Source organism: Elgaria multicarinata, chromosome 1 (genome assembly GCF_023053635.1).
Source record: "Elgaria multicarinata webbii isolate HBS135686 ecotype San Diego chromosome 1, rElgMul1.1.pri, whole genome shotgun sequence".
In the NCBI taxonomy this organism is placed as follows: Eukaryota; Metazoa; Chordata; class Lepidosauria; order Squamata; family Anguidae; genus Elgaria; species Elgaria multicarinata.
In genome coordinates this window covers 171,799,204-171,825,456 of record NC_086171.1, presented here as the reverse complement: position 1 = coordinate 171,825,456, position 26,253 = coordinate 171,799,204, and the positions used below count along the sequence as shown (strand labels likewise).

The following is a 26,253-nucleotide window of genomic DNA, read 5'->3' as shown; positions in this document are numbered from 1 at the left end:
ATATCGCTTTCAAACCACTTTCATAGTGCTATATCCTGCTTGGTGTAGATGTATCATGGGCCCCAACACTTGTCAGTGCACTTCGGTACCACTATAAAGCAGTAGTGTAGATCCTGCAGTGTAGTTCAATACCACTACAAAGCTGTGGTGTGGCTCCTGCCTTTTATATACCCCTTTCATAGCTGAATATCTAGCTTGGTGTAGATGAGCCCTAACAAGGCAGTACAATGTAAAAGTCTGTTTTGAATTTGTTTTAAATTGTGTTCTCGTATTCAATCAATCAATCAATCATCAATAACATACATGGCACAAAAGGAAAAGGAATTGGGAGGGAGAAAGAAGACGATGATGACAGAAAAACAAACAAACTCAGGGATTAATTATAAAGTTCTCTTAAGGCACAATCCGATGTATGTTTAGACAGAGTTGTACAACTTTTTTCTGTCTAAACATGTGTAGGATTGTGCCTTTACATCTGTTTTTCCTGGCTTCTCTAGCCTTCCCCTTGCCGTGATGTTCTGCCTGGGAGGCAGAGGTAGGGTGACCAGATACAATAGAGGGCAGGGCTCCTGCAGCTTTCATTGTTGTGATGAAGAGGGAACCTGCTGAAATTCCCCCTTCAGTAGAACTGTTAAAGATACAGGAGCCCTGTCCTCTTTTCCATATGGTCACCTTGGGCAGGGGGTACAGTTTCCCAGTGGGCCTAGTTCTCCTTGCCAATGGCAGAAGCCAGAATTTTACTTCCCTTTTGTTTCCCTTTTGCTGCCCAGTCCCAGGGCAACTGATGGTTGGAGCCGAGTGTCCTTTCTAGCTGGATAGGGTGAACTAAGCTGTCTGCAGCTGTTCCTTGCCTAGATAGCCACTCCTAACATCCACACATTCTTAGTGATACCTGCAAAGCAGAGTGTACACATGAACAGCTCTCTGCACATGGGCACTTCCTTTCAGACGTTGCCCTGATCATTGCCCAGACATTGGGGTGAGTGCAATGCACAATGTCGGTGACCAGTAGCTTGGGTAACTCCTACGGAGTAGATGGTTTAGTCCCTCGAGTGGGGCCCTCACTCATGGGGAGAGCTAGAGAAGGAACAACTTTAAAAAAAGAGAGTCAGTTGTTCTGCTGAAAGCTGAATGTTAGAAGATTACTGTTTAATTATGGGCTCTTATCACCTTGTATAAGGTAAATTGAACTATTAATGGTGTACACTAGAATTTCAAGGGGATGGGGAATAATTTTTTGCATCCTTGATATTTGTCCTAATTGTATTATTGCAGGGCTAATACTTTGAACTACAATGTTGAGTTACTGATTGGGGATTGCCCTGTGAAATTAAAGTTAAGAAAAATCTACGAAAGGGACTTCTGGAATACTCAGCACCTAGAGATACCGGACCAAGTGGGACTGGGCTACAAGCAATATATATATATATATATATATATATATATATATATATATATATATGGCATAGAAGGACTAACTATGGCATATTTCTGTAAATTGATGTTTACTAAAGACATATTTTGCTCAAGTTATATTTTTTTGGCAAGTTTATTCTAATTAAGCCCCATAGTACCCACATGAGTAGAAGTTATACTTGCATGATCCCCTCCTCCTCCATGTCTTTATCTTGCATGTGGAAGTAACCTGCTGTAAAGAGCTGAGATTGGTATCTAATATGATCACAGCTCCTGTTATCTTCTCAAAAGTCTTCTTAACACCTGAGGGTTTTTTTTAGACACAGAGTTTGGAAACACCTGTATCATACAGATAGGGCCAGCGTCTAGGACTGGCATGGCTCAGCATCTATCCAGGGCCCATCCTACAGCAGAAGGCCCACTATCAAGAATCCCTTGGAGTGGCTCCTCCTTTTCACCATTGCGAACTGCTCCTTCCCCCACCTCTTGCTCTGGCCCAGATAACGGTGATGGTGAGAAGCAGCAGTAGATGCCACTACCTGTGGTCCATTGGCTCTCTGCCTGGCAAGCAAGAGAGGAAGAGGTGGAGCAGCAGCAGGCAACAATGCTGGTGAGAAGGCAGACCCATTGAGGGTGTCTTGCCCTCCAAAACTTCAAGCTGGGACTGCATAGAGATACACTTATCAAGGAGTCAAGATTGGCTGGAACTCCCTGACCAACTTGGAGGTCTTGTTGTATAAATGTGAGCTGGTCCACAGCGTGGACCTGCTTCTTCCACTGATTCGATTAAAGGGAGTTGCTCCCTGTCACTACAGAGACATGCAAATACCAGCCGGATTGCAGTGCCACCACCCACCACCCATGAGGGTAACTTTGAACTGGCCAATCTGATCCCCAGTTAGAAATTTGGCTGAATCCTGAAGCATCCCCATCCCCTAGACAGATCAACAGGTTCAGATACCACCTGCACAATCTTAAAGATACCTTTTGTTTTGAATTTGGTGTTGTGTTGATCTTTATGGCCAGCAAGATTTGAGCCAATCAAGAGGCCAGGAACCTTCCTGACCTTTCTTTTAATGCTCTGGAGTCAAACTATTATTCCAGGGCTGCAGAACCTCAGACGTGGGAGGCACATTTGGCCCTCCTGGAATCCCAGTCAGGCCCTCCAGGGTTCTCCAGATGGCCATGCCTCCTTCCCCCAGCCCCACCTCCACCCATCCCAAAATGGATTTTGGCCTTTCGGCTGAAAGAGCTTTAACACCCCTGTCTAACTCCCTTTGTTTTGACCCACCCTGGGCCCAGCGTGAGTTGTTGCACCCTTTGTTTTTAACCTTATAACTGCCCTGGGGTTTGGGCAACAGTTGTTCTTTCTTTCTACCCAGGCACCCCTAATTCCTAGGTTCTCTGCTCTAAGAATAACCCGGGACTTGATTAGCTTTCAATATAATTTCTCCTCTTTTCCTAGCATGATTCCTCGCTCCACTGTGGTGTCTGTTCCATGTTTCCAGTGCCAGAGTCCTTCACTTTCTGTTGTGCTACTTGTTGCTCCATTTGCCTTGAATACCCAGGGGAAGGCTTTACTGCATGGTAAAGCATCCCTCAGGTCCAAATGCTGGTTCCAGATATAATGCTGCACAACTGTGTTAACATGAAAGAGAACCATTATAAAATTCTATACCAATACTATCTGACCCCTAACTGACTGAGTCATATTTACAAGAACTGTGAAGATCAGTGTTGGCGAAGTGGAACTGATAAAGCTAATTTTATGCATATTTGGTGGGAGTGCCCTTTAATCAACCATTTCTGGGGGGAAATTGTACATGCAACATCTACAATAACACATATTTCTGTATCCTGTGTCCCTCTAACACTCTTGCGTGGTTGTGTAGAGGTACAGATAGACCCCATTTATAGAGAAATGGTTCAGAATCTCTTGATTGCTGCCAGGATTTTGGTTGCCAGAAACTGGAGGAGTAATGCTATCCCCACGCTAAACGAATGGCTGTGCAAAGTCTGGAAAGTAGCAGAAATGACCAAGCTAACCGAATATGCTCATCTAAGAGATGGAACCCTAAAAACTGCTTGTTTTTCCAACGCTTGGTACCCTTTCATTGTCTATATGAGGGACAGATATAATTTAGACATCGATAGATATAACTGTTTTCCCCTGTTATAGCTTGATCAAAGGGGGAAGCTCCCTATAACCTCTGTAGTCAGCACCACTTTATATCTCTTTTAATTTTAAAATCTATTGATGTTAAACGCTGTTCCGGCTTTTCTATTATTAATTTTGAAAGAAATCAATTCTCAATTTTTTCGTTGCTCTTATTTAAAGATCTGCTAGTGGATGTAAACAAATGATGTAAAGACTTTGATTTGTTTGCAATGAAAACTTCTGATGTATAATTTATGAATGCCAAAATGTATATATTTAAATTAATAATAATAAAAAAACCTTATAAAAATGATGCACAACCTGTGAGCTCTGTTGGGCCATTTTGATGCCTTGCAAGAGGCTGCAATGTATCCCTGAGTTGCTGAGTTTGAGTCTGAGGATGGAGGTGGCCCCGCAGGGAACACAGCACTGAGGAGTGGCTATCAGGACATAACTATTTCTAAAAAAAAACACTGGGGGAAATTCTAAGGAACCACTCCCTCCAAGTTCTACCTTTCACCAAATTGTGGTGGCTTCAGGGCCTGTAATAATGGCTAAACCTCTCTTCAGCTTCTCCTTTATTGTTGCCAAGACTAAACGATCAAGAGTCTAAAAGAAACATCTGGATATACTATACTTTGGCTATTTCTTGGATCATTTAGTACTCAAGAATGCCTAAGCGGCTTGAAGCTTTTGCCCCATTTTGAATTCATCAATTTCGCCAAGAATCCCCAGAGCAATCTATGCCCACAGCATTTTTCTAACTTTTTGTGGCCAGCCACAAGTGAAGTCCTTTGAGTTCACCTATTCTGAAGCCAGGTAATTATTATGCTTTCCTTCTTCTCCTTTTTCCCTAAATCGATATCGCGACCATGGACTTCAGCACTCAGCAGTGACCTGGGCTCAGTTGTACCAACAGAGGAGGCACTGGATCCAACTACCACTCTGGAACCTGATACCCATGAGCCTGTGATGCTGGGAATTCATGAGCCAGAGACTCTCAGCTTCAGCACTGGACCAGCACACCCATCTCAAAGAGCTCCACAATCCATGCACTGGTGCACCAATGCAGACATTGCACTTAGCATGAGCTGTTGGAGAGATAAATGAGGAGAAGGCTGCAGGCATGATTGTAGGAAGGGGCAGAGTCTGGGAGGGAGCTTCTGGACAGAAGCATAAAAGGCTTCAAGCTAGTCTCAGACCTTGTCCAAGCAAGTTGCTCACTAGGAGCTTTCCTAGGTGCTGCCTTGCCCCGCTGAGTACCTGTTTCCTTTGAATTGTCCCCATAACATAAAGCTGCTGCTGCTGCTGCTGTTGTTATTATTAGCTAAATTTTTAGGGTGACCTAAAAGGAGGACAGAGCTCCTGTATCTTTAACAGTTGCATAGAAAAGGGAATTTCAGCGGCTGTCATTTGTATATATGGAAAACCTGGTGAAATTCCCTCTTCATCACAACAGTTAAAGCTGCAGGAGCTATACTACACAAGCTGCAGCTTTAACGGTTGTGATGAAGAGGGAATTTCACCAGGTTCCCCATATATACAAATGACACCTGCTGAAATTCCCTTTTCTATGCAACTGTTAAAGATACAGGAGCTCTGTCCTCCTTTTCATATGGTCACCCTAGCTAAATCACACCCCGAGTGGCAGCGCTCCTAAGATCCTTTGTATACCAGGAAAGGGTTTAAGGGGGAGAAATGTAAAAAATCATTAAAAATCAACGGATAACCCAATCTAATTCATATTTGGTATGCTTAAAACTCTCCTTAATATCTATTACTGTGACAATTTTGATGTCTTTATCTTTAAAACTTATGCAGATGTAAGCATTTGTTTAATTTGTACTTTAAACATATCAAATCCTCCTCCTGAGCCCCCAGTGGCCGCTCGGAGAACAACAAAAGATTCATTCCTAAAGAGAAAGTTAAATAGGTCAGTTCTTTTATATATGAAGCTCAATTAAAGCAGGATGCATGGGAGTACTTCACAATCAAAGCAGATTATAAACTGTAAAACTTTGGAGTCCTTTGCATCCAGTTCACAGTGATTGCACAGTATAACCCTGGTGTGATGAAGCTATGAGTCCCAGCAACTTATATATTTCTGTGTCTCTGGCCCACCATTATCACCAGCACTTGGGCCCCCATTCACCCATAGCCCTCCAACCCCCTGCCTTGCCATCGTCATAGCACCATTTGGCAAACATTCATTTTCCCCTCCCCCAATCTTCATCTTTCTCTGCCTTTATGTTAGACCTATTAGAACTAGTGTACTGATTCATGTGCTAGTACACCAGTCCAAGTATACTAAACAAGCTGTTTTTCTCTTCTGCAACGTGTGTACAGAAGAGCTTTAGGGCCTCAGTTTTATAAATAACTCTTTCGCCCTCTGACCTAGAAACAAGTCCTACCATTATCAGTGGCAATTACTTCCGAATAATGTGTTTAGGCCTCGGTCTGACCTGAACACCTCTAGTGATTTTGAAATGCCTGCTTCATGCAGTTTTTCAGAAGATGCAAAAATGCACTGATGGGATATTAATGAACTGTAGCCGTCAGGGTTAGACTAGGAGCAAAGTTGAGCAATGTAGTAGGTTATGGATTAAACAAATTGGTTTAATTAAACTTGGTGTGCGACAACTGTAGACTTCTCCCACATTGTGCTTATTCAAAGTTTGGCCTTCAGCAAAGTTCCTATAAAGCACAGGGGAGGGCGAGAGAAATATTTTCCATACTATGACACAATCAAGAGGGTGCTCTTTATGTGACATCTTAGAAATTGTGAACAATAGACAATTTAATGCAAGATGATTGCTGAGTGGTAATGGATGAGTGTAAAAATAGCTAGAGGAAATGCAAGCATTTGTTGCTTATTTGAGTCATTGGCGAAAGCTTTCCACCGAGCAAGTGACTGGGTTCTTGCCTATAAACATTTCCTTCTTTAGACTGGGATTTGGGTTCATGAGTTCTGTAAGAAAGAGTGCCTTCCGGCAAATTCTAAACTGTTGCAAAGTTGGGATGAATGCTGTGAGCAGATGGCAGCACAATCATATTTATTTATTTATTTATTTATTTATTTATTTATGTATTTATTATTACATTTCTATACCACCCAATAGTGGTATAGAAATAGTAGAGTTGGAAGGGGCCTACAAGGCCATTGAGTCCAACCCCCTGCTCAATGCAGGAATCGTATGTCTACACAGAAGTAAATCCCACTGAGTTCAGTGGGGCTTACTCCCAGCTCTGTGGGCATAGGATTGCAGCCTGAGGCTCAGGTAAATAGTCCTTCCCTAGTAAATAAACTTGGCACTCTGGATGGCATACAGGTAAACCTGTATTCACCCTGTTGGTAAGGAAAGCTGGGATCATACAGTAATGGGGTTCACGCTGTGGCTTATATTTCCCCCTCTCTACATGCCTGTCACATGATAGAGGGATTAGGATAATTACCCTTGAGAGCACGGCTTGTCATGTCATGTAAATCTGGCCAGGGTGGCTTGTTGCTGTGGGTAACAAGGCAACCAGAACCCATGGGCTGTTGTAGGGTTCTGGGTGGCTTGGTACAGTGGCAACAAGCCACCCTGGGTGGGTTTACATGACACAACAAGCTGCAATGCCGAGGGTAATTTTAAAATTGTTTAGAATTGTGTTTGGTGTATTTGTTTTATTATTGATTTTATCAATGTGCTGAATTTTTCAAATATGACAATTTATGTTTCCTTATGCCAGGGCAAAGCATTTAACTAGTATTATCTATTCTAGCTGGGACTGGCTCTTCAGCAGAGATCTTTCACATCTCTGACTACCGGATCTGCCCGCCCCCCTCCCATGCCTTTATTTACACTGGAGATGCCAAGGATTGAAGCTGGGACTTCCTACATACAAAGCATATGCTCTACTACTGAGCCTCTGCCCAAATTATGACCTTCTGATTCACATTTAAACACTGTTGTCACTTTCCCCCCCGCCCTGGCTATGGCCCTTTAATAGGGACAAGGGAAACTACTTTATATTGAGTCATGTCCATCTAGCCCAGTAGTGTTGACACTGACTGGCAGCAACGGTTCTCCAAGGTTTAAGGCAGGAGTTTTTCCTGCCCTACCTGGAGATGCCAGGGGTCAAACGGCGAACCTTCTGTGTGCAAAACACATGCTCAGCCACTGACTGCACATGCTTCATACAATGGCAACTGCTAATCTAATGGAAGGGCTTATTAATCCAATTAATGAACCCACATTTAAAGACTGGCTCCCTATCAAGAGAGCTCTTGGAGTTGAGCTTTAGAAATCAGGTTTTCTGGATTTTTAAAAATCATTATCATCCATCAACCAGATTGGAAAAAAAAGCTTTTGCAAATTGTGACTGTGTAATTTCTTTTAAACACCCCCCTGCATAGCTGACTTATTTTTCCAATCACGAGAATACAGAATGGTTTTTAATTAGGCTGATAATTAGCCCCAAACCTCCTCATAACTTTGGTATATGATGACTACGATAATTTGCTCATAAAGAAAGCTCTGAGGCATTTGAAGTTTGTTGTTCATGCTGGTTTGTCTCCTGAAAACCAATAAGAATCTTAAATTAAAAAAAAGTGTGCGTGTGTGTGTGGGGAGAACAAACATGTTAGGAAAGCAAACATTACTACCAATAGTACCATCCTGCTCTACTTTGGTGTATCTCTCAGCCCCTGCTCCCACCCAATTCTTCAGCTTTGGTTTTTTAATTACTTTCCCTTTAATTGCACTGCTCCGAGGGCCCTTGGAGTTGCAGAGGCAGCCCAGCGGCCATCCGGCTCTCTGTACCACCCCCCTGCCCAGAACAAGTCATGCAGATGCACCAGTGGGATGGCGCACTTTCAGTTTGCAGGATGGTCTCTCTGGTGGGCCAGATCCACTCCAGCCCCGCTGGTGGCTGACTCAGGCCTTAGCTAGACCTAAGGTTTATCCCGGGATCGTCCCGGGGTCATCCCTGCCTGCTCCTGGGATATCCTGTGTGTCATTTACATGAACAGGGATGACCCTGGGACGATCCCGGCATAAACCTTAGGTCTAGCTGAGGCCTCAGAGCACAATTTATAATAAGCAGCTTTTGGAGTCTGGTGAGTGTTTTTATAGCCAGATTGGTCAGCCGAGCTGGGTCAGAACAATGTTATTGTCCCAGATGGGTGGCTGCACCAATGAATGAGGGGCTGCCATGGGATCCTGCCAGTACGCCGCCCCCTCCCACTTGTCCCGGTGCACCATGGGCTCCCCGTTGTTGTTCATTTTATTTTTAATCTTTGTTTAACCACGCTTCTCCGCTGGCCTGCAGGGGCAGCGTAGCAGCTGGGCAGCTTTCTTGGACGCCCTTTCCCTGGTCACTGTCTGGCAACCAATCATGGTTAGCCATTGGCCAGGGACACACCTCCTGCACAAAGCCAGGGGATGGTGACAGATGGGAGATGCAGGTCTGTGCCTCCCTGGCATGATGAAGTTTTGGTAAGCTCCCAACTTTTTTTAAAGCAGAGCTTTGGGGGTTCGCCTGTGGATGGCTTTGCGATGGCGGCTGCATCATATAAATGACCTGCCACCACTGCGGATCCACCCTGAGGCAACCCCCTCGTCAAGAGAAGCCCCTAGCCTAACGTTCTGGCCCCTTCCACACGTCGTACTGAAGGCGCAAGCATGCGCCCCAAGTACGACCCTAAAACGATGGTGTAGACGGCAGCTGAAGAGACAGAGGAGGCGGCAGCTGGGGAACCGGCCGCGTCCTTCCCACCCCCGTCCCTGCCTCCCCGCTGGCCTCCTGCTGCTGGGGTAAGAGCGACCCGGGTCGGAGAGCTCGGCTTCCGCTTCCGCCGAGCTCTCCAACCTGGGTGGCTCTTTTGCCGGCAGCAGGAGGCCGGTGGGGAGTTGGGCTCGGTGGCAAGGACTCACCAGCGAAGCCGCTGAGCCCTGGGAACTTTTCGCTGCCACCTCTTCCTCTGTCTCTTCTGAACAGGTGTCTACACTAGGGCGCCCCGACGACTGTGTGTAGACAGGCCCTCTGTCATCCTTCGCATTTTCTCTCCAGCTCTTAGAGTTCAGCACATGTAAAGCACGGAGAATTCCAAGCCAGTCTAGCGTCTGTGGCTGCCCATTCTCCTCTCCCTTGATCCCACTTTGGGCTTAAGCATACAGTAAGTGCACGTGAGGCAAGGCCGCAAGCAGAGAGGGAGATGTTGTCATCCCAAGCATCAGGTGGCACAGCTCCGCTTTGTTCTTTTTCCACAAAGCAATCAAGCACAGTGTGAGATGTGGATGGGGGCAACAATCTGAAAAGCAGCCCAATGGTATGATGCTAGAAACTAGGGAATTACTGGTTTCGCTGCAGCGGCGGCAGCGACAACAAGAGAACTTGGGCGGCTTTATATGTTAAGAGAGGCAGATTATTTTCTTTCAATTGCCATTCTGAAACTGGGAGCAGATACCGATTTGCCATTTTGTTAGGTTTCCATAGACGAGCAATCTATCAATTTTCTTTTCTCCTTCTCATCTTCTCCCACGCTCAGCATATAATTCTCACTTGTATATTTGCTGGTGGGTGGTTAAGTCAGTGGCTGACCTGCTGAAAAATGTTAGTGGAAATGTTGAAAATCGAAAATGTTCTTGACTGGATTGCCAGGGAGGATTTTTTTTTTCCGTTTCACTTCGGGGATTGATGCAGGAATGGGGGTTTGCACACAGTATGGATAAATCGCACCAGAAGAAAGTGAGTTCTTTTGAATCTGAACATTGCTTTCATTCTGGGTGGGATCAAATGGCCACTTATGGCATGATAGTCACTTTAAAATTTCCTGTGTGGAAACTTTAAGTGTCTGAAGAGCTTGCCGTCTGTAGCCAAGCATAACTATTCAGAAAGCCCGCGAAGGGCACATTTGTGCAGTAGCAATAGGATGGCTACTCATGTATTGCCAAAAAGGAGGATACACACAGAACACCAAAGAAAAGGACAAGAGAGGCCACACATTTGCACACATTATGTGTAGTCCAACTTATATGTGTGGATCCTAATTTAGAAATAATTGTTAGGGTTTAAGTTTCATAGAAAATAAACCATTTCCCCTTGCAAATCACCCCAAATACATTCTTCTAGTAATTTGCACTCCACTCCCAGATCACTCCAAATCAGTTAGCACTTTTTCTCCTTGTTCCTCCCCAGTGGCTGCTGATACTTATAAGTAGTGGCACAAAGCCCATACCGCCATGGGCACTAAGAGTCCGGCTCCTTTCCTACGTTGTTGCCCCTCAGTCCTTTCACCATGGGAGGGGGCTCATGAATAATGCAGATAAGGCTCATGCACAGGGCCAGCCCTAAGATTGTGCCCTGGGTGAGGTGTGCCTTTGGTGTCCCCCACCCCCCCTCAGTTCAGCTTGGCACCCCATCACCTTGACATTTATTATTATTCTTATTCTTATTATTTATTTATATAGCACCATCAGTGTACATGGTGCTGTACAGAGTAAAACAGTAAATAGCAAGACCCTGCCGCATAGGCTTACAATCTAATAAAATCATAGTAAAACAATAAGGAGGGGAAGAGCAACCACCCAGGCAACCACCATGCCAGGCAACCACCCAGCTGGCCCACCCCTAAGACTGGTCCTGCTCATGCACAGTGAATCCCCCTCTGAAATTTGCGTGGCCCTCTCCTGTCACTAGCAGGCCCTGATTGCCCACCTCCATCCCCTTTCACCTCTCCACTGGTGGTGACCACCTAACTGGACAGCTGCAACTAGGGTCTGCCTTCCTGCGCACTGATTGGTCAAGCAGATTGGCTGTCCATCATGTCGTTGGTGGAGGGGCCACCCTGCCTGTTTGGCGCAGAGGAATTAATTGCTCTTAAAAATTGAACTTTGAATTTTCAAAATTTTCTATGCATCTACACTGCTCAAGCTTTAGTTTAAAACAAAATTGGTCTGGTAGATCTTGAGTAATAAGCCTTATAGTGCCATATTCTTATATAGCTGATTTCCTTCTCCTCCTCCTCTGGCTATTCCTTCTAGGGCTAATACATTCAGGGCGTTACTAGACGAGGCTGTAGCGCGCGTTACCTTCCGCAGTCGTGTTGAGGCTTCCAGATGACATTCACAAGCCTCTTTATCCCGTCTTTAAAAAAGTAAGTTCTAGTGCGCCTTTTCCTGCCGGCCTGCGCTAATTCGGAGAAGGTGTGGGAGGATGTGAGGTCACTGCGGTCCGCACTGGTCAGGAAAAGGCGTGCTAAGGGGAGTGGCCAGCGGCTTCGGTCAAGCCGCCTCCGCCATTTGCGCCCAGTCCGCAGCTGGGGCAGTGCAGCTGAGCGGCTTTTTAAAATTATTCCCACAGTGACAGTTCGCGCAGGAACGGAGGACCGGAAAAGTGGCTGGTGAGCTGCTGGGGGTGGGTGGGGGATGGGTGGGGGATGTGCGCCTGTTTTTTCTGCTTCAACCTCTGCGTGGGTCACTTTTCGGAAAGGCGGGCATCCCACAGTCATGGGAAGTTGGTGACTCCTCGGGTGGGCAGCCACAGCGGCCGCATAATGGCGGTGCTGTACGCTGCGCCGAAGATGTAAAGGCTAGCGGGGACTGAGGGGGATGGTCCAGGCATAAAGGGCTGTGTGCCTGTTGGTGTGGGTACGCGGCTGGAAGAGGGCACAGCTGTTTCTGGGCTGCTGCCATGCCTACGCCCAGATGTGGGTTGGCTCCATGGGATGGGGGGAGGGCACAGAGGCGGTCATCACCACTGACACTTCAGAAGCATGATGGGAGATGTAGGCACAGAGTGCCCATGCAGACGACTGACCTCGGGTCATATTACACCTGCCACGACCTCCATCAGGAAGTGACCACATCAATGTTGACCCTCAACACCGGCACTCGCTGGTGCCTGAGGGGGCTGGTACGCAGCAGCAGCAGCAGCACTTCAGCTGGCACTGCCATTGCCACTGCCGCCGCCGGTGCCGCGGCGGCATCGCTGACGACTGCGCAAGCGATCTACGCTGTTTGCGGTCTTTCGGACTTGCGCAAACCGTGCGGCGAGCGGAAACCCCCCCGCGGAAATCAGGCCGGTGTGGCTGCGCAGCCGTGCTCGAGGCGGCAGCAGCACAACCGGCGCAAACTTCCGCTACAAATCTAAGGAAGGTGTGGATCATGAGGCGTCACGGCTGAATGGGGAAATCCGCTTTCACCGCTCCTCAACGACGGAACACCCGGTAGGTCTAGCAAAGCCCTCAGTGAGGTGCTACTGCTGTTGCTAATCCTAGTTCCGATTTTCTCATAAGTGAGTGCAGTGGGATACAGCAGTGCTGACTCCAGATTTATGAGGTCCCTTGGTCAAATCACCATCAATAGGCCTTCTCACCACCATTGTCACCACCTGTTATTGCTCCTCAGAGTCTTTCTCATCATTGTTACTACTTACTTGCTTGACATGCAGAGAGCCTTGCTGAAGTCCTACTCTGAAATCTCAAAAGATTTTCCCTAAGCTCTTGAGTTGGCTGGGAGTACACCCCAGCACCTGGAAAACCTCCTGAGCATTAGGGTTGCTTCTGGCAGTAGCCAGATCATTCTGAAAGTGCTCACGTAAGTCAAAAACTTAGTAGAACATGGCAGGGTCAAAGGGAGGTGTTGGGACAAATACCCACAGGCACCACTTTGACAATCTCAGTGCTGCTACCTGTGACATCATGAATAATAAGACACATGTATGATTTTGCAAAGTTAGCCTCAGATGATAGAGTTCCTGAACCAGTTTCAGCCTAGATGAGGCCTTCTAGCTCCCATTTGAACCCAGAGCAGGAAATGTCTCACTTCATCCTCAGCTGGCCTGTAAATTCTCTCCACCTGGTGTCGGTTGTTGGCTACCTTAATCCCCATGGGAGGACTTATGGCTCACACCGTAAGTGGGCATGAAGGTCTCCAAGTGTCCCCTACCTGGCGAGGATATTGCTTTCTGAAATACAATCTGCTCCCTTAACCCTGCTTCAGAAAATAAAACACCGTGTGGAGAAAAATAGATTGTGGCTTCATTTTCTTGTGTACAACAAATTGAAACATGGTGAATCCTATCACAATTATTTTGGCTTTCCTAAGATTTTCTACATAAGTTTTTTTTTTCAAGTGTAACATCAACATTTTCCTTGAATTTTTGAATTGTGTAACTTGGATGTTACTGTTATTTAGCTGTGACTGCAACATTAATAGGAATTGCCAGTAGAGGGTAGTAGACTGTAAGCAATAAAATGACTGGGACAAAAAGGCACAATTTTACAGAGTTAAACAGGACATTTAAAAGGAGTGCTTATGAGAATTTTAAGAAGCTGGGAGTGCAGCTTTGGCTGGACTTCACTTCTCTGAGTGAACTGCATTTAATCAGAGCATCCTTGTCATAGATCTTCTCTCTCTCTCTCTCTCTCTCTTTATTTTTTTGGTCCTCCGGTAAATGATATTGATTTGTATTAGAGGCTTTTCCCACTAGTGAAGCTTACTTAGAAAAGAAAGATAATCTTATTATCAAGAATGATAAACCTGGCTTGCATTCACTAGAGATGCAGTTCTAAGCAAGCACAGTATAAGGGCTTATCGGATTCTAACTCAGAAAGTACTCTGTGAATTTAAAAGCTCAGCGACAAAGGAAATGAAGAGCAGCAGCAAATCTCAACCCTGCTAGATCACCAGTGGTCTGTTCACCCATCTTGTTCTACCACATGTTGTGGAGTATAACTACCATCTTGACTTATAGTATAAGTGTTCTATGTGTTGCAATCTCAGCACCTTTTGAAAGAGATTGTTCTTTTTTGAAGGAGAGAGAGGCATAGTATATTTTATATGGGGTCCTTTCTGGTTTTCTCTGAGAATCAGTGGGAATTGTTTGTTTGTTTGTTTGTTTATTAAAACATTTATATCCTTCCCTAGATCACTGGAATCTCAGGGCAGTGTACAGGTAAGATCAGAACAATGTAAACATAAATAATACACACAGCTAAAAACACATGAAATCATTAACAAATTAAAACCAATATATAAAAGCAATTAAAGCAATTAAAACTATGTGTAACCGTGAAGAATTTAGCCCTCAAAGGCTTTGATAAAGACTCATGTTTTAACTTGGTGCTGAAATGAAGCCAGTGTTGGTGCCAGTTGGGCCTCCAAGGGGAGGGTGTTCCACAACCGATGTGCCACAACAGAGAACGCCATGTGAGAGTTCCATGTGTTTACCGTGTATCCCAATAGTGTGATTAGTGTGGAACAACAGGAGCACCTGGAAATGTTAGGTTGTAAGTGTGGTGGTGGTGTGTAAGCACTATGCCTGACCCAACATGCTAGGGGAGGGAGTTAATTAGGTAAGTGCATATATCTGGAGATAAATTTCTGCAAAGGGATAAACAACATGAGGGGGGCGAAGGGCAGAGAAACTATTGTGTTGTTGAACAGCAAATCAATCTGAGACATTCCAATGTTGAGCAAGGCCTAGACACAGTGTCTAGAAATATAGGGCAAAATTTAGAATGGTGCAATCCGATATCAAGGACTGCTCTTATTCAGCTTGTCTCTGTTCCTTGTTCACCAACCAAGTTCTTAAAATTACGAAAACAGCACTGGGTCTTGCCTGGAAGCTGCATGTACTGTATTGCATTTATTTCATTATTATATTTCCAAAGCTCTCTGAGCTGTTTACAACAATGAAAACTGCAAAATATAGCATGATAAAACACAATATAAAACTTATAAAAGTTTTAAACTACAGTATAAAACCAAAATAAAAACCAGAAGCAGTGTAACAATTTAAAAATACAGTAACAGATTGTAGACAACAAAAACGGAAGGACTAAGATGCCAGGGGGAATAAGGAGGTCTTCACCTGGTGCTGAAAAGACACAGCGTAGGTGCCAGGTGAGGCTCCCTGGGGAGTGGTGCCACAACTGAAAAGGCCCTCATTTGGTGGGGACAAATGGAGGACAGTCTCTGAAGACAGGGCTTATATTGTGTGACCAAGATTGGTTTGCGGGTCCGTTACATGATGTCGTCAGCCTCCGGAACCCCTCCTGTGGTTTATGACCTTTCAAAAAGATTGGAGATAACACAATAAGGGGCGTTGTTCTGATTGATCGGCTGTGTGAAATGTTGGCATTGCACTATGATTCAGCCACTAGATGGCCCTGTGTAATGGAAAAGATAGAAATTCAACTCAAATGACATGTGTGCCATGTAAAAAAACCCATTGTAATCCCAGAAAGAAACCAGAAGCAGAAAGCCCCAATAAGAATGTGGGATTTCAGTCTTCGGTGATGAACCCTTAGGATCTTAGGAGATAGTCCAGCTATTTAGAACTTTAGAAGTTAATACCAGGCTCAGTTCAATACCAGCACTTTGAATTGGCCACAGAAACAGACTGGAAGCCAGTACAGATCACAAAGCAGTGGTGTAATACGTTCATATTGGCCACCCCCCATTAACAATTTTGTTGTCTTATTTTGGATCATCTGGAGTTTCTGGACCATTTTCGAAGGCAGACCCATGTATCGTGTGTTGCAGTAATCCATATGAAGTGTCACCAGAGTATGGAAAAGCTATCTCTGTCCAGCTAAGGATGCAATTGGTATATAAGCCAAGTCTGATAAAAGCTGCTCCGTGCCACTGAGGCCACCTGTGCCTTGAGTTACATTATTAGATCCAAGAAGAACCCCCAAACTATGAACTTGATTCTTTAGGGGAAGTGCAACCACCTCCAGAACAGATCAACCAGCCACTAACAATAACTCCGTCTTGTCTGGATTGAGTCTCAGCAGGTATTACCATCTCAGAGTGCTGCAAAACTGCTGCAAAGTTCTTGATGTCTGCTGTGCTGGGCATGGAGCATTGACCTAAAGCCTCACTGCTGCTATAAAAGGCAGTAAGAAACCACTATAACAACAAGAGGAAGGCAAGGAATTTTGCATTCAAGTGTGGCAAAGGACAAACGTGAGCCAATGCGGTTTTCCTAAAGCTTTTAAAACTTGATGTTGTGCAGACTTCTACTGTTACTTTCTACTGTTAGTTTTTCCCTACCCTGTGCCTGCTTACCCTACCCTGTACCTGTTTGCATTCTCTTCCCCTCCTTATTGTTTTACTATGATTTTATTAGATTGTAAGCCTATGCGGCAGGGTCTTGCTATTTACTGTTTTACTCTGTACAGCACCATGTACATTGATGGTGCTATATAAATAAATAATAATAAATAAATAAATAATAATAATAATAATAATAATAATAATAATAATAAGATGGACTTGGGTCTCACTGTGATTTACTATGAGGACTAACAATCTTAAGAGTGTGTTGGGGAAAGAGAGTGAAGTGGTAGACAATTCGCCAGTTCCAAAGCCCTGCTGGCTCACTCTGGCCAGTGCAGGAGGTGAGAGGTAGTGGGGAGATGATTTTTAATTTACGTTCTCCAGTATATACTGGTTTTGTTGCCAGAGGGAGAAATAATCACACCAGCTCCAGGCTGGCATAGTTAATGGGCCCAATTCTGGAGCATCTCAGGGAAGAGAGGGAGCTGTGAATTCTGTAGGTCAAAGGCCATCCTCAACATACCTGTTATTTGAACACCCCACTTCGGAGAATACGTCCAACAGAAACAGAACCAGTGGCCCTCTTTCTTTGGGCGTACCTTGGGCCTCTGCAGCAGACCACGGTGCCTTTCTGGAAGAGGGTTACTTCTGGAAGAGAGGCACTTTAGCAGCTGTTTAGGATTGTTCTGCCTGGTTTTAACCAAATGTTTCATTGGGAAAAGCAGGGAGTTTCAGAGCACCAGAGAGCGAGAGAGTAGTGACATCATGATCTTGTTCTGGGAGCAACATGTACCTTTGTAATGTGGCATGGTGGAACTTTCACATGGAGGAGTTTTCCAATGAAAGTCACACAGACCTTCTTCCGTTCTTAAATAAAGACAGGTATTTGATCTCCTGAAATTGCACTCTGGTCACTTTTTAATCCCACCAATTATATTCAAAGCATATAAACAGCAAACTTACTGGGAAATCCCCTCTAATGCCATTTTGTGACACAACCTTGAGCGTTTCAAATAATCTTTCACAGGAGCAGCAGGATTTATATGTCAGTCCTCTTGCAGTATCTCCCTGCATGACTATAATTAATTTTTCACCTTTAACAATTATGGCAGTGACTCAAGAGTCAGCAACATCTCTGCTAAAAGACCAGACTCTCCCTGTCACTGTTAAACAGTAATATGTGACCAGGTAAACCCAGAGAACGTTTTTTTTTCCTATTGGTGCCCACAGAAAACGATTCTTCTTGACTGTGACCCCACAATACAGCAATGAGCATGATCAGCAAAGGTCCAGAAAAGCACAGTTTGCAATCTTTCAGACATGGTATTAAAGGGATTAGCTAGAAGCCTGCAGCCACAGATTTTGGCTGAGGAATTTAAATCAATTTGGAGATTCACTCACTCCTGTTGCTTTTTGGCCTTTTTGTCCCCTTAGGGCTGCCAAATCACAGTACTGCAGGGACAGTATAAGTCAAAACTGGAGGAACTCTCCTTCCGTACAACCATTAAAAAGTACTGCAAAACTGCCAGATCCTGGGTTCGAAGTCTCTCAGCTTTATGTCACTATAACCCTACTTGTGTGTTCACCCCTCACTTGATAACAATCGTGTGAGGGGAAAAGTGGGGCCATGCTAGCTGTCCCCATTGGTCCTGCCCTCATATGTTGAGGGGGAGGCCTGAAGAGAGGAGATTTAGAATCCTTTGGCAAGTATGGCCCAGCTCTCTGCTTCACAAGTCTGTAAATGCATGATAGGTCCCAGGTAAATGCATGTTAGGTCTGGGCCCAGGGCTGGGCAGAGGGGGTGGGGGCAGTGGGGACAGATGGCATGGGCCTACAATTTTGAGGGGGCTTACTCTGAGACCCCTAGTAGAGGCAAAGGGGGACCCTTTGGTAAAGAGGTTACAAAGTAGCAATGTTTCTGTCATTGCCAGCAACAGTGGCCTCTAATGAGAGGAGCTTCAGTGTCCTAACATGAATCAAGTCATACTTAAAGTCGGCAATGGTGCAAGAATGTTTGAAAGGATTAGCAGTTTTGAACATTAACATTCATTGACAAGGCAAAGTTGCTTGATTTTTCTGTTGTTGATGAATTTGCCCCCCAAAAAGCACGTAAAGCATTTCTGAATGTGGAGAAGTGATGTCTTATATACATCTTGAATAAAAGTGCTTGCCATTACCTTTTTTATAAATCGTTCTAGTTCATATGTATTTAGAACTGATTAAAAATACTTAATGAGCAGTTTGAAATGGGACCTACATTTCCCATGTGGCCTGGGCCTATCACCAGCTTTGTTCGGCCCTGGCTGGGCCCATAGTTTTCAGCCCTCCAAGGTGTTCCCATGCTTACTTCCTGAGTGCTCCCATGCCTACCACAGTTCCTCATGCCCTCTGAAAAGCTACTTCTGCAGGACTCTTCAGAGAAGCATCAAGTGCTGTAGTCAGAAAGTCAATTGTTCTATGCTCAGGCTGAATCCCTTTAGGCGTGCTCAGGTGGCTTGCTGGATCCAAGCCAGAAATAATAAGGAATATTTTCTCCCTCATTTCTTTCCCAGCCTAAATGCAATTTGTTAGAATATAAAACACAGACTCCTGTGGCACCTCAAAGACTAACAATTTTATTGTGAGGTAGTATCAGTTTTTGTAAATAAGGTCCCATTTCATCAGATGCATGAAATATTGTAGCCGACAAAATAGGCTCTAGACCACGAAAACTTATGCCACAATAAAATCTTCATTGTTTTTGCTACAAATACAGTTGCCCATCTAGAATTTATTTGTTAGAAAAGGTTGTCAAGCTTTGGAAGAAAAACAACAACAACACTTCAGTATGGATGAAATGTACATGGTGCTATATAAATAAATAATAATAATAATAATAATAGGTACAGAATATTGCCATCTGAGTGGTCTGAAGCTGAGATCTTCTCCAAACAGATGGAAGATGTATGGACAGTGTGCAAACAAAAGCAATTTTGATGTGATTATACATATGGTTGTAGCACATTTCATTTTGTGTAGTGTTTTACTAATGCATACCTGTATTTTGGCACATCAGTAAAACACTGCACAAAAAGAATCTTAATGTATTCATACATATGAACACATCAAGACTGGGGGCTTTTCAGAGTGTTTTATTAATGAACATGTGTGCATTGGTAATAGAGAGGACAAAACAGAAAAACAAAGCAAAAACAAAGCAAAACAAACAAACACACACAAAAACCAAAAACCCAGAAACCACCCAGTTGTGAAGGAGCTCAAAGCTAAAGCAATTACATATGCACCAATATTGGAATTAATTTCAGAAATTTTCATAGTTAAAGGAGGGGTGAAACAAAAGTGCAGAGTGATGCCATGGAAGAGAACGGGGCCCTACTCATCCCCAGCTCTTCCCAATGCCACACTTTATGCTTGCTTGAATCTTTCTGTTTGTTAGGATAATCAACATTGGACTTATGGCTGAGTAGCAGGAGTCAAAGAACATGCGTGCATCTGCAAACCTCAGTGAGACTGGGGATACACAAAGGTTAACCATCCAGAAGACACTGTCCAGCCCAAAGCTGAGAAGGTACATGGCCAGCAAGCCCATTACTGATTTAGTTGCTCGGATCTCTGCATGTTTCATTTGTAGCATGGGCAAACGTTTCATTCGTTTCCCATGCTGATGAAGAACAAAGAGGAGGCAACCACTAGAGAAGGTCATCAACCCCAGGAAGAACATGTCTCGGGAAACAAACACGGCTCCATTTCCAAAGTATAAGAGTTGGCTAGGGAACACCACACAACAGAAGTCATAGACCACAGTGATCTCTTCCTTGGTGCAGTTGGTACCAGTGCGAGGCATGGAGTAGAGCAAACGGGTACAGCAGACGAGTAGGTTGAAGCACCAAAGGGAAATCATGATGGAAGGGAGCCTTGCAAGGATGCTGTGCCTCAGCCGCAAGCACCTGGGAGGACATGGGGCAATTAAGAGACACTGGAAACAGCCCAACATGGACGTTAAGAAGATGCTCATGGCTCTGCTCACACAATAGATATAGAGGGCGATGCCACAGCTCAAACCATCGTACATGATGTGGACTCCAAGTGTTCGGAAGGTGAGAGGGACTCCCCTCGTCAGGATCACCAGGAGGTTCGCAAGTGCAAGTTTGCCCAGGATGATTTCACTGGGTGTGAAGTTCTGCTGACAGATGGCTTTGATGAAGGCATAGAGGATAGCTAGATTTCCTGGGATCCCTATCATGTCAAGTGAAATGAAGCCAAGCATGTTCAAGATGAACCAGACTTGCATCGCAGATGCTTAGGCCTGTGTAGAGGAAGGTCGGTGGCTTTGTGTGTTCTATAAGACAAAAGTGTTGAAAAGTAGCAGATTTGTGTTTTTGTGTGCATCAGCAGAAGCATACATGAATTATGCTCTTTTCAGATGATTTGAAGAACAAAACAAAATGTTAATGGTATATGCATACAGGCACTTCCTTGTTTAAAACTGCACATTGGAAAGCTGGTAAGTTACTTAACAGTGAGATCTTATGTACGTCCACTCGGTGACACTTACTCTCACAATCTAAAATGCTCAATTCTAGGATGGAGAAAAAAGTTATTCTGCAAAAAGTAAGCATTAGCAGACATTAGCTGATCTCCTGTTATTGTGTTGTTTTGATCATTGTTCAATGGTCTAAATTTGTAGAGTCAGCTGCCTTAGTCCTATTCCTAGGAGACAGACTGCTGATCCAGTAACCAGCAAAAAATAATACCATTTGTCTTTAGAGGCACTGAAGAGCCTTTTTAGCTTCTAAGTAGAGCTTTCTATTTTTAGCATGCAATATTGCTACCATCTAATATAATCTTAGCTGGTGTCAGGTTAAAAAAGAAGGTAGCATTTGGTATTTTCTAAGCAGAAAGTAGGCTGGAAAGTGAATTAATAAATATTCTTCAAAAGGAGGACCGGCACATACATTCCAAAAAGTCTGCTGGGTAGAAACTTGATTAGAACTCAGAACTCAGGTATCATCAATTAATTTATTGTTTATTTATTATATTTTTAATCAGCACAATAAGTGTTCTCTGGGCGAATTACAAACTACAGCTAAAAGAATAAAATATATACAAAATGACAATGAGCATAGGAATAGATAAATATAAAGATCTATAATAACAGTCATAAAAATTAAAAAATTAAATAAATGCACAATTCTATGCATATTTAGGCAGAAAAGAAGCCCTACAACTTCAATGTTGGACATTATAGGACTTTCTTCTGTCTAAACATGCATAGGATTGCATCATATGTCTATAAAATGTGTGGGACAAAATAAAAGTCTGGTGCTGAAAAAATAACAATGTAGACTTTTGGAAAGCCTCCTTTTGGGAGGGCATTCCATAAACAGGACAACACAACTGAGAAGGCCTACTATCTTGTAGTCATGTGTCTAACTTCTTTTGGTAGGACACCTAGAGGAGGGCTTCTGAAGGTAACCTAAGGTTTCAGGCAGGTTCACACAAGAGGAGATGTTCCTTTAGATACTCTGGTCCCAAGCCATTTAGGGCTTTAAAGTTCAACACCAACCCTTTGAATTAAACATCCCAAGAACAAACCATGGGTGAGTGTTGGGTTAACTCTGGTTTTTAAGCCCTAAACAACCCAGAGTTCCAGGTTTGGACATTCCAACAACAGCCCAGGAACAGGGTGGGCCCAGGTGGGCAGGACACAATGCACAGGATGCAGCCTGCTTTGTGTTTTTTGCCCCCCCCCCAATTCTTGGGTTAAACAACCCAGGAGTGCTCATATTCTGAAATTTAGGAAGCCCATTATTTCTATGGAGAGCAGAGGCAATCCACTTCAGTCTATTAAAAGTATGGCTTTTAGTATGGTCCTCTCTATAAAGCTTTGGGGATTATTGAGGAAGTATAAGAGCCAAGCTATACTGTTAACAGTTGGTGACTGTTCAAACTGGAGGTGAAGGTCAAATGTTTGAATGCATGCTGACAGTATCCAGTGTGGCATTAATACTAACATAAATGCCATTGTGCTAGAGTAAATTATCTCTAGCTCAAATTTGGTGGTGTGATGGACTTCTCTGGAAATCTAGTTGTGCGCTGGAGGAGGAAGCCGTAAATAAGACACAGACACAGACCGTGGATACAACTTGGGCCTCTTTATTTATAATTAACTGGAGAAATCAACCCTCCCTGGATCTTCATGTGACTGCGGGAATTCATCATAACTCAGGCAATACTGCCTGTCCATATGGGCGAGCCACACTCCAAGCGAGCAGCCGGTTCACCCGGCTCCTTGCTTATCAGTCACTTATGTAAGTGTGGGGATACCGCCCTGTTCCACCCCCGCTCGCTGCCATAATGACAGCGAGTAGATGAAACAGGAGGGTCTCCAAAGGCATACCATATCCTGACGCATAAGCCACAGAGCCCTGCGGAACAGGCCGTCTGGATATGCCAATCACCCAAAAGGTGCCAGTGTGCTTACCATCCTAGCTAAACTATGCAATTCCCGCACATCCCTGCCAATGAAGTGAACCAGGCCTCAGCTTAGGTTCACTTCCCCCACCCTGGGAAATGGTCCCGCAAACCCACATGAAGATCCTGCAGGAAAATATCATTTCCCACATCGGAGAGATGCACTCCATTGGCCCTGTATAACTCGTGCCTGTCAACAGTTACAGCAGGATGAGGGATGACCCATCCCTGCCTGCCTTGCAAATATATCCTTATTTCCCTGTTAACTTTTTTGACCGCCCTATTTAAGCCCTGGGCGTCACATCCTTCACGCCACAGGTGTCTCGGTAACATGTTGGACCATACAATCCTTGTATCTGGCCAACGTCTCCATATTATCTCAAAGTCTGCTTGGGCCTGTAAAATTAGGGCCTTCCCTTTTAGAAGCCCAAGATCGTTGCCCCCCAGGTGTATAACCAGAACCTGTGGTGGGCAAAAAACAACCTTATCAAAAAACAGCAAACGAAGAAGGCTGAGCCCACACCGCCCAATCCATTGGACCGTGGCTTCAGGTGCAATGCCAGTTGTGGGCCAACAGCCGCTCCTGAAGCTCTGCGACAAGCCCAAAACACCATGCTGTGCCCGCAAATCACCACTCTTATGAGATCTGGCCTCCTCCATGGATCTGTTGAAACAACAATTAACTGTTAACATCTGACTAACTGAACTGTCTACCTACGCATGTAGGTTTTAAATGCCTTGGATCGCCATCTGCCAATGGCTCTAACCTTGTCCTCATCCGTGCCGGCACGTGCGGCTGTAGAGGCTGCCCCAATCCTGAATGAATGGGTTCCGAACTGAACCTAACTCAATCCAATCTGTGATAACGCATGTTTTGCTATCACCCAAAATTGGTACTTAGTAAGAGGTTTCCCATCCATGTGACAAAAAAGAAAACCCTGGGAGTTACCCCTGAATTTGATGTAGGATGACAAAGCTGCTACTGGGCATAATTCCTCCCGGGATGTGGGAGACAAGTCCACCCAAACCCCACAAGCTTTTTGGTCAGTTTTGTATCACCTTAAATGAAGGTGAACCTCATTACTGCCTACTTGGAGATCATCCTATTGAAGGGCTCTCAGAGAAGTGTCCTTTTTAGACCCAGCCAATATTTCGCTGATTCTAAAAGCCCCCCAAAATGCTGTAAGGGCTGTGGCATGGTACAAACATTGCTTGAAATTAGAAAAACACAATTTAGCCCATTGGGCATGAAGCCCAAGGAGAATTTCGGGGGTAACAGGTCTACGCTGGTCAGCTATTGGTGGGTTGAGCCTTGTCCAACCTTCAAGCATTCTACGCACCCTGAAATCAGCTGTTGTATCTTCCAAACCATTAATCTTTGCTTTGAAAGATAGGCCAGCTAACTTCCCTCTAATTGTCCTAGCAGAATTACCCTTGCAATGCAAAGCAATGCAGTATTCTAGAAGATGGTCAATAGGTATGGGCCATATGTCAGGCAGCTCACTTTTGAACCTAAAGGCCAAATTCCCTACCTGATCTTTCATATAGGGCACGAGTTCTGGGGGCCACTGACATCTTCATTGCTTCGAAAGCTTTGGATCTCCAAGATCCCAAAGCACCTTGGGCATGGGATCTGGGAACTGCCTTGCTGCTGGTGCCAACTCCCAGAATCTGGACATCTGGTTATGCGACTAAGCGTCCGCGATTCCATTATCCAGCCCAGGAATATGGTGTGCATAAAATATTACATTATACTGTAAGCAACGAGAAGTCATGGCCCTCACTAATCCCATAACCCTGCGATTCTTAGAGGTTAAAGAATTTATCACATGAACGGTAGCCATATTATCGCACCAAAAGTGTACTGAGGCTGACGAAAGCAGCTCAGCCCATAACCAAATTGCAACCACAATTGGAAAAAGTTCCAAGAAGGTCAGGTCATGGCATATGTCGGACTCTCTCCACTTTCTAGGCCACCGCTGGGCACACCAGCGGTCCTTGAAGATAACACTGAAGCCGAAAGCTCTGGAGGCATCTGACCTAACTTGAAACTGAGATTCCAACAATATTTCTTGTCTCCAGAAAGAAATCCATTATAGCTCTGAAAGAAGTTCATCCAGACCTCGAGGTCTGCCCGCATAACCGCAGAAACCCTGATGCGATGTAGGGGCCGTTTAGCCCCTTTCATAGCATCACATAAGCACCTAAGAAAGGCGCGCCCTGGAGCCACTACTCTACAGGCAAAATTCAGGTGCCGAACTAGCTCTTGCAACTGGTGAAGAGTCACTTTCTTGGCAGCGTGTGCTGCCGCTACTAATGCCCTCAAGGTCCCTAACTTCTCCTTTTTTTTTATTGCTTTTCCACATTGATTAAACATACATTACAATTAAAAAAAAATCAAAACAACTATTACATACTACATACATGTTGAATAAATGTTGAGCACATATGTATTGAATAGATATTAACTATAAAATATTATACCATAACATAATCATTCTTGACATAATAGTGCTCCCCCCACCTCGGGATCTATTCCTGATTCCAAAATCTTATTGTTTCTTCTGCTGGCGGTTTCCCACTTCCCTTAGTAAACACAAATATTAGGAACTGTTTCCAGATTCCTTCAAACTCATTTATTTTAGTTATACCTTTTCTCCACTTAATATTACAAGTCAGTTTATCATTAATAGCTATATCCCATACTTCTTTATACCATTCTTCAATAGAGTATTCCCCTTGAATCTTCCAGTTCCTAGCTACCATCAATCGTGCTGCAGTCAGCAAACTCGATATCAACTCTTTAGTTTCTTTTCCACATTTTATATCTTCAAATAGTGACAGTAATGCAATCTTTGGTGTTTGTTCTATTTTCATTCCCACTATTTCTTCAATTTCAAAAAACACCATCTTCCATAATCTTTGTACATATTTGCATTCCCACCACATATGTAAATACGTTCCCTTTTCCCCACAACCTCTCCAACAATTTGCTGAATGCTGATCATTTATCTTATTCAATCTAATCGGGGTTAGGTACCACCTCCCTAACTTCTCCTTGGGGAGACTACAGGATTGCTGGACGGAATCAATGTGGATTCCAGTGGCGGGGCCCTTAGTCTTCTCCTGTGCCAATGGGACTCCCAGCTCTTC

The 26,253-nt window shown here is 44.3% G+C and overlaps 1 protein-coding gene across 1 annotated transcript; it reads right to left on the bottom strand.

Moving 5' to 3' along the window:
* Window positions 1–20,002: 20,002 nt before the first annotated feature.
* LOC134407677 (olfactory receptor class A-like protein 1) lies at window positions 20,003–20,917 on the bottom strand. Its single transcript, XM_063139623.1, has one exon. The coding sequence runs from the start codon at window positions 20,915–20,917 to the stop codon at window positions 20,003–20,005; it is 915 nt and encodes a 304-aa protein (XP_062995693.1).
* Between the last annotated feature and the right edge of the window lie 5,336 nt (window positions 20,918–26,253).

Bases quoted from the DNA above. Each gene is read 5' to 3' on its own strand.
- LOC134407677 (XM_063139623.1), bottom strand. From the start codon at position 20,917: ATGCAAGTCTGGTTCATCTTGAACATGCTTGGCTTCATTTCACTTGAC.